This window comes from Anomaloglossus baeobatrachus, chromosome 3 (genome assembly GCF_048569485.1).
Source record: "Anomaloglossus baeobatrachus isolate aAnoBae1 chromosome 3, aAnoBae1.hap1, whole genome shotgun sequence".
In the NCBI taxonomy this organism is placed as follows: Eukaryota; Metazoa; Chordata; class Amphibia; order Anura; family Aromobatidae; genus Anomaloglossus; species Anomaloglossus baeobatrachus.
Window position 1 is genome coordinate 95,232,832 of NC_134355.1, and position 16,387 is coordinate 95,249,218.

Here is a 16,387-nt window from a genome sequence, read left to right on the forward strand (position 1 = left end):
TCCCGGCATGTCCCTTCTCACCCCACTGTGTCGGCGGTGTTGTTAAGGTTGATTTCAGGGCTGGAGCCTTACATGCCGCGCTCCTTCACCATCCCTCGGGCTCTGGCTTGAAGTGGGAGCCAGCACGGTTCTCCCTGCCTTGCAGGAGACCGGTCTCCATCCGCAGCCCTTCAGGATCCTGCCGGACGGAGCACTCATCCCTCAGGGACCTGGCCCTGCGTCTCACAAGCTAAGTATCTGAGACGTTATTGTCGGGGGGTCCCTTGTACTTTATTGTTGGGGAGAGTGTGCTGTGTAACTATTCTGACATTTCCGGCCGGTTCTCTGGTTTTCACCTGAGAACCGCGCCGATGGTGCCTGCGCGCCGGCCGCATCGTTAAATTTAGGCCCCAGCTTCGCCTGAGGCCTAGTTTCGATTTCACTGCCCCTGCATGTCAATCATGCAGAGGGACAGTGCGGTTCCGCCCAGCGGCCGTTCGGCACAGGGGAGGGACACTCCTCTCTGAGTACATGTCCCCTCCCCTGTAAATCTCCTTGGCCCTCCGGATCCCGCTCTTAGAGTAGGCCCCGCCCCCTCTCCTCGCTCCGGCGCCATTTTATCAGCGTTCTCACAGCGATCGGCGCTGGCTGCAGCATCTCTCTGGGGGTCCGGGCTGTGGGATCTGGAGGGCACACAAACGGTCTGGTAAGCCACAACCTCCGGTCGTGGACCTGCTTATATACTCTCTGGGGGTCATTCTGGCTCAGAGCCCCCACTTCAGCAGCATGTCTCACACGAGGAGCAAGGCTGCAAAGCTGTACTCAATATGCACTGCATGTAAGCTCGTACTGCCTGAACCGAGCACATATCCACATTGTGATGCCTGCTCTAACATGGTGGTGCCTCAGTCTGGAGGGACTCTATGCCCGAAATGGTTGCCTTAACTTCTCAGGCTTCAGCCTTTTCATCCTATGCCATGTCTGCCATGCTGGAGGCTTTTCACCGCACTGCGGTGGCTTCGGCTAATTCCCTCGCTATCCGCAGGATCTTGTGGCTTCGAGAGTGGAAGGCAGATGCTTCTTCAAAGAAGTACCTTGCTGGGCTCCCATTTGCTGGGTCCAGGCTGTTCGGTGAACAACTGGATGAAATTATTAAGGAAGCTACTGGCGGGAAGAGTACTTCCTTGCCACAAACTAAAACCAGGAAACCTGTCCAGGGTAGGAACCAGTCAAGGTTTCGTTCCTTTCGTTCCTCCAACTGGTCGTCCTCTAAGCCCTCGGCCTCGTCCACTAACTCAGCCAAGGACCAAAAACCCAACTGGCGCACGAAGCCGCGTCCTCAGAAGACCGCAGGAGCTGCTGCCACTAAGGCAGCCTCCTCTTGACTATCTGGCCGCGCCAGCAACGTCCTTGGTCGGTGGCAGGCTCTCCCACTTTGGCGACGTGTGGTTTCAACACGTCTCCGATCAGTGGGTGCGGGATATCATCTCCCACGGCTACAGGATAGAATTCTCTTCCAGCCCGCCAAACAGATTTTTTCTGTCAACTCCCCCCTGCTCCAAGGCCGCCGCCTTCTCTCAGGCCGTGGCATCCTTGCAGGCCAACGGAGTAATTGTACCGGTTCCCGCCCGGGAACGGTTCAGAGGTTTCTACTCAAATCTCTTCCTAGTCCCCAAAAAGGACGGTTCCTTCCGGCCCATCCTGGATCTCAAGCTTCTCAACAAGCATGTTCAGGTGCGGCATTTTCGCATGGAGTCTCTGCGATCAGTCATTGCCTCAATGACCCAAGGAGATTTCCTAGCATCCATCGACATCAGAGATGCCTATCTGCATGTGCCAATTGCAGTTTCACACCAGCGTTGGCTACGTTTTGCAATCGGAGAGGAACATTTCCAATTCGTGGCTCTCCCCTTCGGGTTAGCCACGGCCCCTCGAGTATTCACCAAGGTCATGGCAGCAGTGGTTGCGGTTCTGCACCTCCAAGGGTTGGCAGTGATTCCTTACCTGGACGACCTTCTAGTCAAGGCTTCATCCAGTGCAGACTGTCAGCGGAGTGTCTCGCTCACTCTCGCCACTCTAGTCCAATTCGGGTGGCTTGTCAATCTGCCCAAGTCCACTCTGACTCCGACCCAGAAGCTCACGTACCTAGGGATGCAATTCGAGACTCTGCCGGCACTTGTGAAGCTGCCCTTAGTCAAACAGCAGTCCTTCCATCTGGCGGTGCGCTCTTTGCGGAGGCCCCACCGTCATTCCATCAGGCACCTAATGCAGGTGCTGGGTCAGATGGTGGCGTCAATGGAAGCGGTTCCCTTTGCCCAGTTCCATCTGCGTCCTCTGCAGCTGGACATTCTCCGCTGTTGGGACAAGCGGACTTCCTCCTTGCACAGGTTAGTGGCTCTGTCGCCACAGACCAGGGGCTCCCTTCAGTGGTGGCTTTGGCCCCTCTCTCTGTCTCAGGGACGCTCCTTCCTGGCCCCGTCCTGGGTGATCCTCATCACGGATGCCAGTCTATCCGGCTGGGGAGCAGTATATCTCCACCACAGAGCGCAGGGCATTTGGACTCCGTCCGAATCAGCCCTCTCGATCAATGTGCTGGAAATCAGAGCTGTGCTTCTAGCTCTCTTAGCCTTCCACCACCTGTTGGCGGGCAAGCACATTCGAGTCCAGTCAGAAAACGCGACAGCGGTTGCCTACATCAATCACCAGGGCGGGACACGCAGCCGCCTGGCAATGTTGGAGGTTCAACGCATCCTTCAGTGGACGGAGGACTCCAAGTCCACCATATCCGCAGTCCACATCCCAGGCGTGGAAAACTGGGAGGCAGATTATCTCAGCCGTCAAACCGTGGACAGCGGCGAGTGGGCTCTGCATCCGGCAGTGTTTCGGTCAATCTGCCGCAAGTGGGGCACTCCGGAAGTAGATCTAATGGCATCCCGGCACAACAACAAGGTTCCGTTTACGTGGCTCGCTCCCACGATCCTCAGGCCTTTGCAGCGGACGCGCTGGTTCAAGATTGGTCCCAGTTTCGTCTGTCTTACGTGTTTCCCCCTCTAGCTCTCTTGCCCAGAGTCCTGCGCAAGATCAGAATGGAGGGTCGTCGAGTCATCCTCATTGCACCGGACTGGCCCAGGCGAGCTTGGTACCCAGACCTGCTCCATCTGTCCGTAGAGGTGCCGTGGCATCTCCCGGACCGTCCAGACCTTCTCTCACAAGGTCCGTTTTTCCGCCAGAATTCTGCGGCTCTCAGATTGACGGCGTGGCTCTTGAGTCCTGGATCTTAACGACTTCTGGTATCCCTCCTGAAGTCATCTCCACAATGACTCGGGCTCGGAAGTCTTCCTCGGCCAAAATATATCACAGGACCTGGAGAATTTTCCTGTCCTGGTGTCGCTCTTCCGGCCATGCTCCTTGGCCTTTTTCCTTGCCGACCCTCCTGTCCTTTCTACAGTCCGGTCTGCAGCTAGGACTATCCCTCAATTCCCTCAAGGGACAGGTCTCGGCTCTGTCAGTGTTGTTCCAGCGGCGTATCGCCCGGCTGGCTCAGGTGCGCACCTTCATGCAGGGCGCATCTCACATCATTCCGCCTTACCGGCGGCCTTTGGATCCCTGGGACCTTAATCTGGTCCTCACGGCTTTGCAGAAACCCCCCTTTGAGCCTCTTAGGGAGGTTTCTTTGTCTCGTCTTTCACAGAAAGTGGTCTTTCTAGTGGCCATAACTTCCCTCAGGAGAGTCTCTGATTTGGCTGCGCTCTCTTCGGAGTCACCTTTTTTGGTTTTTCATCAAGACAAGGTGGTTCTCCGTCCGACTCCGGACTTTCTCCCTAAGGTGGTTTCTCCTTTCCACCTTAACCAGGACATTTCCCTGCCTTCCTTTTGTCCGGCTCCTGTTCATCGCTTTGAAAGAGCGTTGCATACTCTGGATCTGGTGCGGGCGCTCCGGATCTGTGTCTCGCACCGCTGTTCTTAGGCGGTGCACTTCTCTTTTTGTGCTGACCACAGGTCGGCGTAAGGGCCTCTCGGCTTCTAAGCCGACCCTAGCTCGTTGGATTAGGTCGGCCATTTACGATGCCTACCAGTGTACTCAAGTGCCTCCCCCGCCGGGGATCAAGGCACATTCGACCAGAGCTGTCGGTGCCTCTTGGGCTTTCAGGTACCAGGCTACGGCTCAGCAGGTCTGTCAGGCTGCCACTTGGACTAGTCTGCATACCTTTTCGAAGCACTACCAAGTGCATGCTCATGCTTCGGCAGATGAGAGCTTGGGCAGACGCATCCTTCAGGCGGCTGCCGCCCATTTGTGAAGTTAGGTTTCGCCTACTTCTCAGTTTTCTGTTTATTCCCACCCATGGACTGCTTTGAGACGTCCCATGGTCTGGGTCTCCCATAGGAACGATAAAGAAAAAGAGAATTTTGTTTACTTACCGTAAATTCTTTTTCTTATAGTTCCGTAATGGGAGACCCAGCACCCTCCCTGTTGCCTGTTGGCAGTTTCTTGTTCCGCGTGTTATCACCGGCTGTTGTTGTAGACAGAGGCTCCGGTTGTTCCGGTTCTTGCTCTATCTTTACTTGTGGGTGGCTGTTCTCCTTCAGCTTTTGCACTAAACTGGCTATATTTGGTTATCCAGGGGGTGTATATGCTCAGAGGGAGGAGCTACACTTTTTAGTGTAGTACTTTGTATGTCCTCCGGAGGCAGAAGCTATACACCCATGGTCTGGGTCTCCCATTACGGAACTATAAGAAAAAGAATTTACGGTAAGTAAACAAAATTCTCTTTTTTTTATTATGCACGTCTAGGGAAAACAGATTAGTTAACGGATTGCTATTTATGTTTAATTTGAATCTTGTAAAAAAAAAAAATAAAAATAAAAAAAAAACAGTCAAAAATACACAGCTAAATAGCGATTCGTTAACGGATCCATGCTTCATAAACTCCCATGTTAAAGAAAACGGATCCGGCAGACATCATTTATTTAACAACGAACTAAAAAGTTGTTTGCAAATCTTTGTTGCTAACGGATCTCTGCAGGACCCATTCTAACGGATGATTAGGCTGCTTTCACACCTCTGGTTTTTGCAGTGCTGCTAAATCCGGCTCTAAAACCTATGTAACGGATGCGGCGAAAAAAAACGCATCCTTGGCAGACGTTTTTACATGCGGCCCGTCCGTTTTTTGCTGGTTGCGGCACGCTACTGAGCATGCGCAGTGCAAAAAACCGCATGCAAAAGCCGGATGCGGTTTTTGCCGCATCCGGCGTCCATAGGCATGCATTGGAAAAAGCACCACATCGGCCGGATGCGGCGCGATGCGTTTTTTTTTTGCCGGACAAAAAAACCGTGCCAGGCAACGTTCCATCCGGCCGCCGCATGGGCTAAATATGCCGCATCCGGCAAAAAATGGACCGAACGCAAGGCCATGCGGCACAATCTGGCACTAATGAAAGTCTATGCGGAAAAAACGCAACCGGCGTAAAAAAAAAAAACGGTTGCGTTTTTTCTGCAAAGAGCTGGATTGTGCCGCACAGCAAAAACCGAATGTGTGAAAGCAGCCTTACAGGACATGTGAACTCAGCCTTACACACTGCGGTAACAGATAATTGCTACAAATAATGTTTCCCCTCCCCCAATAATGTGGCCTTGTCACTTACTTCAGGTTCTCAGACACAGTCTTGCCTTTGTTGTAGTGTCCTCCTACTGGGTTGGCCGCAGCAATTATAGACGTCCTTGCTGGTAAACTGCAGACAATCCCTGCTTTGGCAAGGCTAATGCTTTGTTGCTCCATGGCTTCCAATAAAGCCTGGTGCTGGTTACCCATTTTATCAAATTCGTCTATTCCACAGATTCCTGAATGTGAACAGCAGAGGAATGACTAAACGAAAGTAGACGTGTATACACAAACTTATAATGTCATTATTGTAGCAAAAGTTATAGAACTTCTTCATTATTTGAATGATCTAAATGAATGAGGATCCTGAAAGAAATGAGCGCTGCAATAATAATGCAGAGAGCATGTCCCCGACTCTGGAGATCCGGCTCCCCCAGTACAGAGGTGGATGACACCACTGAAATAATGTAATATATCTGTCCCTGTGCACACACAAGATCATTTTGATTTCTAAAACAGTAGAAAAAACATATGTTAGCACACACCGGCCAAATCCAAGGTCAAAAGAATGCTTACATCCAATCCATAGAAGTCTATAATGTGGGAGGATTTCAGGAGTGAGAGTGCATACCTAGTGTGTACTTCTAGCATAAATTATATCTGTTTCTGGTATCTTTTAAAAAACAGAGGTCCTGTGAATGTACTTGACAAAAGAAGGGAATTTTGTTTACTTACCGTAAATTCCTTTTCTTCTAGCTCCAATTGGGAGACCCAGACAATTGGGTGTATAGCTTCTGCCTCCGGAGGCCACACAAAGTATTACACTTAAAAGTGTAAAGCCCCTCCCCTTCTGCCTATACACCCCCCGTGCCTCACGGGCTCCTCAGTTTTGGTGCAAAAGCAAGAAGGAGGTAAGTTATAAATTGGTTTAAAGTAAATTCAGTCCGAAGAAATTTCGGAGAACTGAAACCATTAAACATGAACAACATGTGTACACAAAGAACAACAGCCCGAAGGGAACAGGGGCGGGTGCTGGGTCTCCCAATTGGAGCTAGAAGAAAAGGAATTTACGGTAAGTAAACAAAATTCCCTTCTTCTTTGTCGCTCCATTGGGAGACCCAGACAATTGGGACGTCCAAAAGCAGTCCCTGGGTGGGTAAAATAATACCTCGTAATAGAGCCGTAAAACGGCCCTTTCCTACAGGTGGGCAACCGCCGCCTGAAGGACTCGCCTACCTAGGCTGGCATCTGCCGAAGCATAGGCATGCACCTGATAGTGTTTCGTGAAAGTGTGCAGGCTCGACCAGGTAGCCGCCTGACACACCTGCTGAGCCGTAGCCTGGTGCCGCAAAGCCCAGGACGCACCCACGGCTCTGGTAGAATGGGCCTTCAGCCCTGATGGAACCGGAAGCCCAGAAGAACGGTAGGCTTCGAGAATTGGTTCCTTGATCCACCGAGCCAGGGTTGATTTGGAAGCCTGTGACCCCTTACGCTGGCCAGCGACAAGGACAAAGAGTGCATCCGAGCGGCGCAGGGGCGCCGTACGAGAAATGTAGAATCTGAGTGCTCTCACCAGATCCAACAAGTGCAAATCCTTTTCACATTGGTGAACTGGATGTGGACAAAGAGAAGGTAAGGAGATATCCTGATTGAGATGAAAGGGTGATACCACCTTAGGGAGAAATTCCGGAACGGGCCGCAGAACCACCTTGTCCTGGTGAAACACCAGGAAAGGAGCTTTGCATGACAGCGCTGCTAGCTCAGACACTCTCCGAAGCGATGTGACTGCTACTAGGAAGACAACTTTCTGCGAAAGGCGTGAAAGAGAAATATCCTTCATTGGCTCGAAGGGTGGTTTCTGAAGAGCCATCAGAACCCTGTTCAGATCCCAGGGCTCTAACGGACGCTTGTAAGGAGGCACTATGTGACAAACCCCCTGCAGGAACGTGCGTACCTTTGGAAGTCTGGCTAGGCGCTTCTAAAAAAACACAGAGAGCGCTGAGACTTGTCCCTTAAGGGAGCCAAGCGACAAACCTTTTTCCAATCCGGATTGAAGGAAGGAAAGAAAAGTAGGTAAGGCAAATGGCCAGGGAGTAAAACCCTGATCAGAGCACCAGGATAAGAATATTCTCCACGTCCTGTGGTAGATCTTGGCGGACGTTGGTTTCCTGGCCTGTCTCATAGTGGCAATGACCTCTTGAGACAACCCTGAAGACGCTAGGACCCAGGACTCAATGGCCACACAGTCAGGTTGAGGGCCGCAGAATTCAGATGGAAAAACGGCCCTTGAGACAGCAAGTCTGGTCGGTCTGGTAGTGCCCACGGTTGACCCACCGTGAGATGCCACAGATCCGGGTACCACGACCTCCTCGGCCAGTCTGGAGCGACGAGGATGGCGCGTCGGCAGTCGGACCTGATCTTGCGTAACACTCTAGGCAACAGTGCCAGAGGAGGAAACACATAAGGCAGTTGAAACTGCGACCAATCCTGAACTAATGCGTCTGCCGCCAGAGCTCTGTGATCTTGAGACCGTGCCATGAATGCCGGGACCTTGTTGTTGTGCCGGGACGCCATTAGGTCGACGTCCGGCATCCCCCAGCGGCAACAGATCTCTTGAAACACGTCCGGGTGCAGGGACCATTCCCCTGCGTCCATGCCCTGGCGACTGAGAAAGTCTGCTTCCCAGTTTTCTACGCCCGGGATGTGAACTGCGGATATGGTGGATGCTGTGGCTTCCACCCACAGCAGAATCCGTCGGACCTCCTGGAAGGCTTGCCGACTGCGTGTTCCGCCTTGGTGGTTGATGTATGCCACCGCTGTGGAGTTGTCCGACTGAATTCGGATCTGTTTGCCTTTTAGCCACGGCTGGAACGCCTTTAGGGCAAGATAGACTGCCCTTATCTCCAGAACATTGATCTGCAGGGAGGACTCTGGCTGAGTCCAGGTACCCTGAGCTCTGTGGTGGAGAAAGACCGCTCCCCAACCTGACAGACTCGCGTCCGTCGTGACCACCGCCCAGGATGGGGGTAGGAAGGATTTCCCCTTCGACAATGAAGTGGGAAGAAGCCACCACCGAAGGGAGGCTTTGTCCTGTCGAGGGACGTCGACTTCCTGTCCCACTTGCGGAGAATGTCCCATTGAAGTGGACGCAGATGAAACTGCGCAAAAGGAACTGCCTCCATTGCTGCCACCATCTTCCCTAGGAAGTGCATGAGGCGCCTCAAGGGGTGTGACTGGCCTTGAAGGAGAGATTGCACCCCTGTCTGTAGTGAACGCTGTTTGTCCAGCGGAAGCTTCACTATCGCTGAGAGAGTATGAAACTCCATGCCGAGATATGTCAGTGATTGGGCCGGTGTCAGATTTGACTTTGGGAAATTGATGATCCACCCGAATCTCTGGAGAGTCTCCAGAGCAATGTTCAGGCTGTGTTGGCAAGCCACTCGAGAGGGTGCCTTGACAAGCAGATCGTCTAAGTAAGGGATCACCGAGTGTCCCTGAGAGTGTAGGACTGCTACCACTGTAGCCATGACCTTGGTGAAGACCCGTGGTGCTGTTGCCAGGCCGAAAGGCAGTGCCACGAACTGAAGGTGTTCGTTCCCTATGGCGAAACACAGGAAGCACTGATGCTCTGGTGCAATCAGTACGTGGAGATAAGCATCTTTGATGTCGATTGATGCCAGGAAGTCTCCTTGGGACATTGAGGCGATGACGGAGCGGAGCGATTCCATCCGGAACCGCCTGGTTTTCACGTGTTTGTTGAGCAGTTTTAGGTCCAGAACAGGACGGAAAGATCCGTCCTTTTTTGGCACCACAAACAAGTTGGAGTAAAAACCGTGACCCTGTTGCTGAAGAGGAACAGGGATCACCACTCCTTCTGCCTTCAAAGTGCACACCGCCTGAAGAAGAGCATCGGCTCGCTCGGGGGGCGGAGATGTTCTGAAAAAACGAGTCGGAGGACGAGAGCTGAACTCTATCCTGTAACCGTGAGACAGAATGTCTCTCACCCAACGGTCTTGTACCTGTGGCAGCCAGGCGTCGCAAAAGCGGGAGAGCCTGCCACCGACCGAGGATGCGGTGTGAAGAGGCCGAAAGTCATGAGGAGGCTGCTTTAGAAGCGGTTCCTCCGGCGGTCTTTTTAGGACGTGACTTAGACCGCCATGAATCGGAGTTCGACTGACTCTTCTGTGGCCTGTTGGACGATGAGAATTGAGACCTGCCCGCGGGCCGAAAGGACCGAAATCTCGATTGTACCTTCCGTTGTTGAGGTCTCTTCTGTTTGGGCTGGGGTAAGGATGAATCCTTTCCCTTGGATTGTTTAATGATTTCATCCAATCGCTCACCAAACAGGCGGTCGCCAGAAAATGGCAACCCGGTTAAGAACTTTTTGGAAGCAGAGTCTGCCTTCCATTCACGTAGCCACATGGCCCTGCGGACTGCCACCGAATTGGCGGATGCTACCGCCGTACGGCTCGTAGAGTCCAGGACAGCATTAATGGCGTAGGACGCAAACGCCGACGCCTGAGTGGTTAATGACACCACCTGCGGAGCAGAGGCACGTGTGACTGCATTAATCTGCGAGTGACAAGCTGATATAGCTTGGAGGGCCCATACGGCTGCGAATGCCGGAGCAAAGGACGCGCCGATAGCCTCATAGATGGATTTCAACCAGAGCTCCATCTGTCTGTCAGTGGCATCTTTGAGAGAAGCCCCATCTTCCACTGCAACTATGGATCTAGCCGCCAGTCTGGAGACTGGAGGATCCACCTTGGGACACTGAGCCCAGCCCTTGACAACGTCAGGGGGGAAGGGATAACGTGTGTCCTTAAGGCGTTTAGAAAAGCGTTTATCTGGACAAGCTCGGTGTTTCTGGACTGCCTCTCTGAAGTCGGAGTGATCCAGAAACGTACTCATTGTACGCTTAGGAAACCTAAAACGGAATTTCTCCTGCTGAGAAGCTGACTCCTCAATTGGAGGCGCTGGGGGAGAAAGCTCCAACACCTGATTGATGGACGCTATAAGGTCGGTCACTATGGCGTCTCCCTCTGGCGTATCTAGGTTGAGAGCGGCTTCAGGATCAGAATCCTGATCTGCCACCTCCGCTTCATCCTCTAGAGAGTCCTCCTGCTGAGACCCTGAGCAGTGTGAGGAAGTCGAGGGAAGCTCCCAGCAAGCCCGCTTAGGCGGTCTGGGACTGCGGTCCGTGTCCGAGACCTCATTTTGGGACTTATAAGTCACCCCAGGAGCATTTTGCTGCTCTAACTGAGGGGGGCCTGGGGTCAATGAAACAACAGTGCCCGGGGCCTGAGTTACCGGCCTGGACTGCAAGGCTTCTAGTATCTTAGCAGACCATTTATCCATACTCTCAGACAGTTTGTCAGCAAATACTGCAAACTCCGTCCCTGTCACCTGGACAGTGGTAACAGGTGGTTCCCCTTGGGCCACCAGTGACAGCGGCTGCGGCTGAGTAAGTGCCACAGGGGCCGAGCATTGCACACAATGAGGATCGGTGGAACCTGCCGGTAGTATAGCCGCACATGAAGTACAGGTTGCAAAGTAAGCCTGTGCTTTGGCACCCTTGTTTTTCGCGGACGACATGCTGTTGTCTCCTCTGAGTACAATGCAGGAGGGTATATAGCCAAAAATCAACAGTGCGACCGTACAGTGTAAATGTACAGCATATAAGCATATATATATATATATGTACACTTCGGCACTCAGTGGGGCCAGCACCCAGGTGCTGCTTACCGACCGCTCAAAGCGGTTGTGTGATCACCAGATTCCCTTGCCTGGGCCTCCCAGAGCCGTGTTGTCTCTCCTCTCCAGCGTCAGAGGTGCTGACAGGAATGGCTGTCGGCGTTCTGTGGGGAGGAGGGGGCCGTGGGCGTGCCCCCCTCCTTCGCACAAAGCATAAAAACTGAGGAGCCCGTGAGGCACGGGGGGTGTATAGGCAGAAGGGGAGGGGCTTTACACTTTTAAGTGTAATACTTTGTGTGGCCTCCGGAGGCAAAAGCTATACACCCAATTGTCTGGGTCTCCCAATGGAGCGACAAAGAAAAAAGTATTTCTATGCTATATGACTTGTATCCTACATTGCTAGCAGTTTACCCACTTGCTGGGTCTGGTCACTAGAAGCTGCAGCAGCTTCTTGTGTTTCTGCATCTGTCTCCCTTCAGCTTTCCCTTCTCCCATCTCCATTAACTATTATAGGCAGCAACTGTAATCTGATCCCACAGTGAAAACAGATTTGATTAGTGCAGGAGACTGGGAGAAGGAAGTGTCTTACGGACGGGATTTTTTTTTATCTAATAAGATATATAACAAGGATTCTATTCTTTTTCTAGTCTTTATTTCTACTGCTAATTTTTGGAAAAATGTGAAACAATAGTTACTTTTTAAGATCTCTTTGCAAGTATTTTTTTTTTTTTATAATTAGGAGGGACAACTTTTCTTTTGGGACAAATATGAGAGTCAACATGATACCTTGATCTCCTAAAACAAGTGCTCCGGCTTCCAAACCAAAATCTCCCGTCGCACTGTCTCGGGACAATGTTACCGTCAGTCCAGACGTTGTAGTGGTGTTTCCACATACATAGATGCCACGAGGTGCGACATTACACACGGCCTATAAAACAGAATGTTATACATATATCATACTTTATTGTTATTAGTAACTTTCAGTGATTTTCTGTATATAATGCATCTGAGCATTAGTTATTATTTGTGCCTTCTACCCTGTGGAACAAGTATAGGGGGTGACAATATTCTGGCATGAGCAGAGTCATTATGTCCCTGCTGGCGGTTTTCTTTGAAACCTAATGGATAAAGGCCAATACCTGTAACATTTGACTTTTTCCTAATCCAGGGTCTCCAACTACAAGTACATGAGGGTCTCCTCGTATTGGAATTCGGTTTTTGTCATCCACGTATTTCTGGCAGCCTCCAAAAAGTGCAAGTAACAAACCAGCTTTTACCACCTAAAAAAAATTGTTTTATAGGTTAAAAACTATTAAAGGTGTTCTTACCACCTGTCAAAAAGATAGTTAATAGGCTTGCAATTGCTGGAGGTCCCACCATGAGGAACCTTCAATAATTGAGAACTAGGGTGCCATGTCATCCTTTAGAAAGAAGCTGTGGTCCGGCATGCACAGTGTCGCTCCATTCAAAGTATATGGCAGTGACAGAGATAGCCGAACACTGTACATGGCTATCTCCATCAGTCCCACTTGGTGCTCGACAACTGCTATATTCAAATGGGGGCTCAGGACTCCTAACTTCTTTAAGAATGACAAAACATATCAGATCGACAAATCAGTAGTTTGTCTAAGACTAAAGCGGGCTTTACACGCAACAACATCGCTAACGAGATGTCGTTGGGGGTCACGGAATTCGTAACGCTCATCCGGCCTCGTTAGCGACGTTATTGCATGTGAAACGCACAAACAACCGTTAACGATAAAAAATACTCACCATATCATTGATACGTCGTTCTAATCCCGATTATCGTTGCTGTTGCAGGACGCAGGTTGTTTGTCGTTCCTGCGGCAGCACACATCGATATGTGTGACACCGCAGGAACGAGGAACCACACCTTACCTGCGGCCGCCCGCAATGAGGAAGGAAGGAGGTGGGCGGGAAGTTCGTCCCGCTCATCTCCGCCCCTCCACTTCTATTGGGCGGCTGCTTAGTGACGCCGCTGTGATGCCGCACGAACCGCCCCCTTAAAAAGTAGGCGGTTCGCCGGCCACAGCGACGTCGCTAGGCAGGTAAGTACGTGTGACGGGTGTTAGCAATGTTGTGCGCCACGAGCAGTGATTTGCCCGTGACACACAACCGACGGGGGCGGGTGCAGCGACATCGCTAGCGATGTCGCTGTGTGTAAAGCCCACTTAAGGGCTATATTCCTAAAGTGTCATGAATAAAAAAGTTTTACGTGTTTGTGATATTGGTACACTATACTTAGAATAGGTCGGCAATATCAAATCAGTGGGGGTCCTACCAATTTTTGCATTGTTTTTTCACTTTCTCATTGTTTTCTATGGGTAACTAAATGCTGCAAAAACGCTGAAAAAAATGACACGCTGCAGATATCAAAAACACTGAAGTCTTCTAGTTGTGTCAGGAAAAAAACAACCATCAGGAGATTTTCTGAAATCTCATAGCTGTAAAAAGCAGCTTTTAATTTGCAGAAAACATGCACTGTGTGAATATTGCCTAACTGTTCCCTGGGTCAACCCACTTTTTTCCCCTTCATAGTTAGGACATGATGTTTTCAAGGACATATTTAGATCATCTTACCTCGTGTCCATATATCGTGGGGCAAAGTGAGCTGAAAAACAAAGAGGACAATGAGACCAATGAAATAAATGTAACTAATGACGTCTAACGGCCAATATTACTAACAGCGCATTCAGTAAATGTTTGTGTTGAGGGACTGATTATGGAGAGAGTAGCCAGAGGTTTTGTTGGTGGCCAGTTTGTATACTGTCTTTATTTATAACAGGGAAAAGGGAAACATAAAATGAGGTGTAACAAGCATTGAAATTACTTATTGTACAAATTTTGACATTTTTTCACAAACAATAGGCTTTAGATATAATTTGAAAGGTAAAATTCAACAAAAAAAAAGGGAAGGAAAATCCAGAGCGAGATTTACACGCTGCGACATCGCTAGCGATGTCGCGAGCGATAGCACCCGCCCGTGTCGGTGGCGTGTCACAGGGTGATCGCTGCCGTAGAGAACAATACGGCAGCGTCACACATTATTACCTGTTCACCGATGTCGCTCTGGCCGCCGAACAATCCCTCCTTTTCGTTCGGCTTCACAGCGGCGTCACTAAGCGGCCGCCCAATAGAAGCGGAGGGGCGGAGATGAGCGGCCGGAACATCCCGTCCACCTGCTTCCTTCCTCATTGCGGGCGGCCGCAGGTACGATGTTGTTCCTCGTTCCTGCGGTGTCACACATAGCGATGTGTGCTGCCTCAGGAACAACAAACAACCTGCATTCCAAACGAGGAACGATTTTTTAAAAATGAACGCGTACACGACAAACGATTTGACACCTTTTGCGATCGTTACTGATCACAAAAAGGTCTCACACACAACGACATCACTAACGAGGCCGGATGTGCGTCACCGACCCCGACGATATCTCGTTAGCAATATCGTTGTGTGTAAATGGGCCTTAAGGATAGAAGAAACCAGTTGGTGGCCAGATGGTAGCATATGGTCCTGTTTTTCATTACACCAGTATGACTAGTGTTCTGGGACAGGTTCGCTCTTTTGGAGAAGCAATTTTCTATTGATCTATAACTAAAATTACATTTAAAAGTGTCTTGGCTAGCACAATGAATGTACAGGAGAAGTCTTAGAAACAGTTTCTAGAACTGCCTCTAGTGTGTATACCACTTGTGCTAATGTGCATTCCTTTCCCAAGAAGATGCAAAAACCCTAGTACTTGCCCTTATTATCTCCCGCCTGGATTATTGCAACCTCCTGATCTGTGGCCTCCTTTCAAAAGGCCCCGTTACATGCAGCGATATCGTTGGTGAAAGCACCCGCCCCCGTTGTTTGTGCTTCACGGGCAAATCGCTGCCCATGGCGCACAAACTCATTAGGAGCCATCACACATACTTACCTGCCTAGCGACGTCGCTGTTGCCGGCGAACCGCCTCCTTTCTAAGGGGGAGGTTCGTGCGGCGTCACAGCAGCGTCACTAAGCGCCACCCAGTAGAAGTGGAGGGGCGGAGTTGAGCGGCCGTAACATCCCGCCCACCTCCTTCCTTCCTCATTGCCGGCTTCCACAGGTAAGCTGCAGGTCGTCGTTGCCGAGGTGTCACACGTAGCGATGTGTGCTGCCTCGGGAACGACAAACAACCTGTAACCTCAACAATCAACGATATTTTGAAAACGAACGACGTGTCAACGATCAATGATAAGGTGAGTATTTTTGATCGTTAACGGCCGTTCGTTGGTGTCACACACAACGACGTCACTAACGATGCCGGATGTGCGTCACGGGATCCGTGACCCCGGCGATATATCGTTAGATATGTTGCTGCGTGTGACGGGGCCTTAACAGTCTCGCATCCCTACAATCTATTCTAAACTATGCTGCCCGGCTAATCTACCTCTTCCTTCGCTATTCCCCAACCTCTCCTCTCTGCCAATCCCTTCACTGGCTTCCCATTGCCCAACAACTCCAGTTCAAAACCCTGACCATGACATACAAAGCCATCCACAACCTGTCTCCTCCCTACATCTGTGACCTAGTCTCCCGGTACTTACTTGCACGTAACCTTCGATCCTCATAAGACCTCCTCTACTCCCCTTTCATCTCCTCTTCCCACAATTGCATACAAGATTTCTCCCGTGCCTCCCCCATACTCTGGAATGCTCTGCCACAACATATCAGACTCTCGCCTACCTTGACAAGCTTCAAAAGGAACCTGAAGAGTCACCTCTTCCGACAAGCCTACAACCTGCCGTAACCCTCTGTCTGATACAGCACCGCACAATCAGCTCTACCCTCACCTACTGTATCCTCACCTATCCCTTGTATACTGTGAGCCCCCACGGGCAGGGACCTCTCCTCCTGTACCAGTCTGTGCCTTGTATTCTTCATGATTATTGTACTTGTCCCTATTATGTACACCCCTTTCACATGTAAAGCGCCATGGAATAGATGGAACTATAATAATAAATAATGATGTGAACCTGTCAGTAAACCATACTTTATGCTGCTCTTATACCTCTATCAGGGTTATACTGGCTGATGAAATAATGTGTTGTCTACAAAAAAGAGAATTTTG

At 50.7% G+C, this 16,387-nt stretch overlaps 1 protein-coding gene across 1 annotated transcript in view; it reads right to left on the minus strand.

Moving 5' to 3' along the window:
- The window catches only part of MCM8 (minichromosome maintenance 8 homologous recombination repair factor), a 183,726-nt gene that overhangs the window by 44,756 nt on the left and 122,583 nt on the right, over nt 1-16,387 (minus strand). Inside the window, 4 exon segments of the mRNA XM_075339312.1 lie at nt 5,623-5,818; nt 12,060-12,201; nt 12,413-12,553; nt 13,875-13,905. Coding sequence (XP_075195427.1) covers nt 5,623-5,818; nt 12,060-12,201; nt 12,413-12,553; nt 13,875-13,905 — 510 coding nt within the window.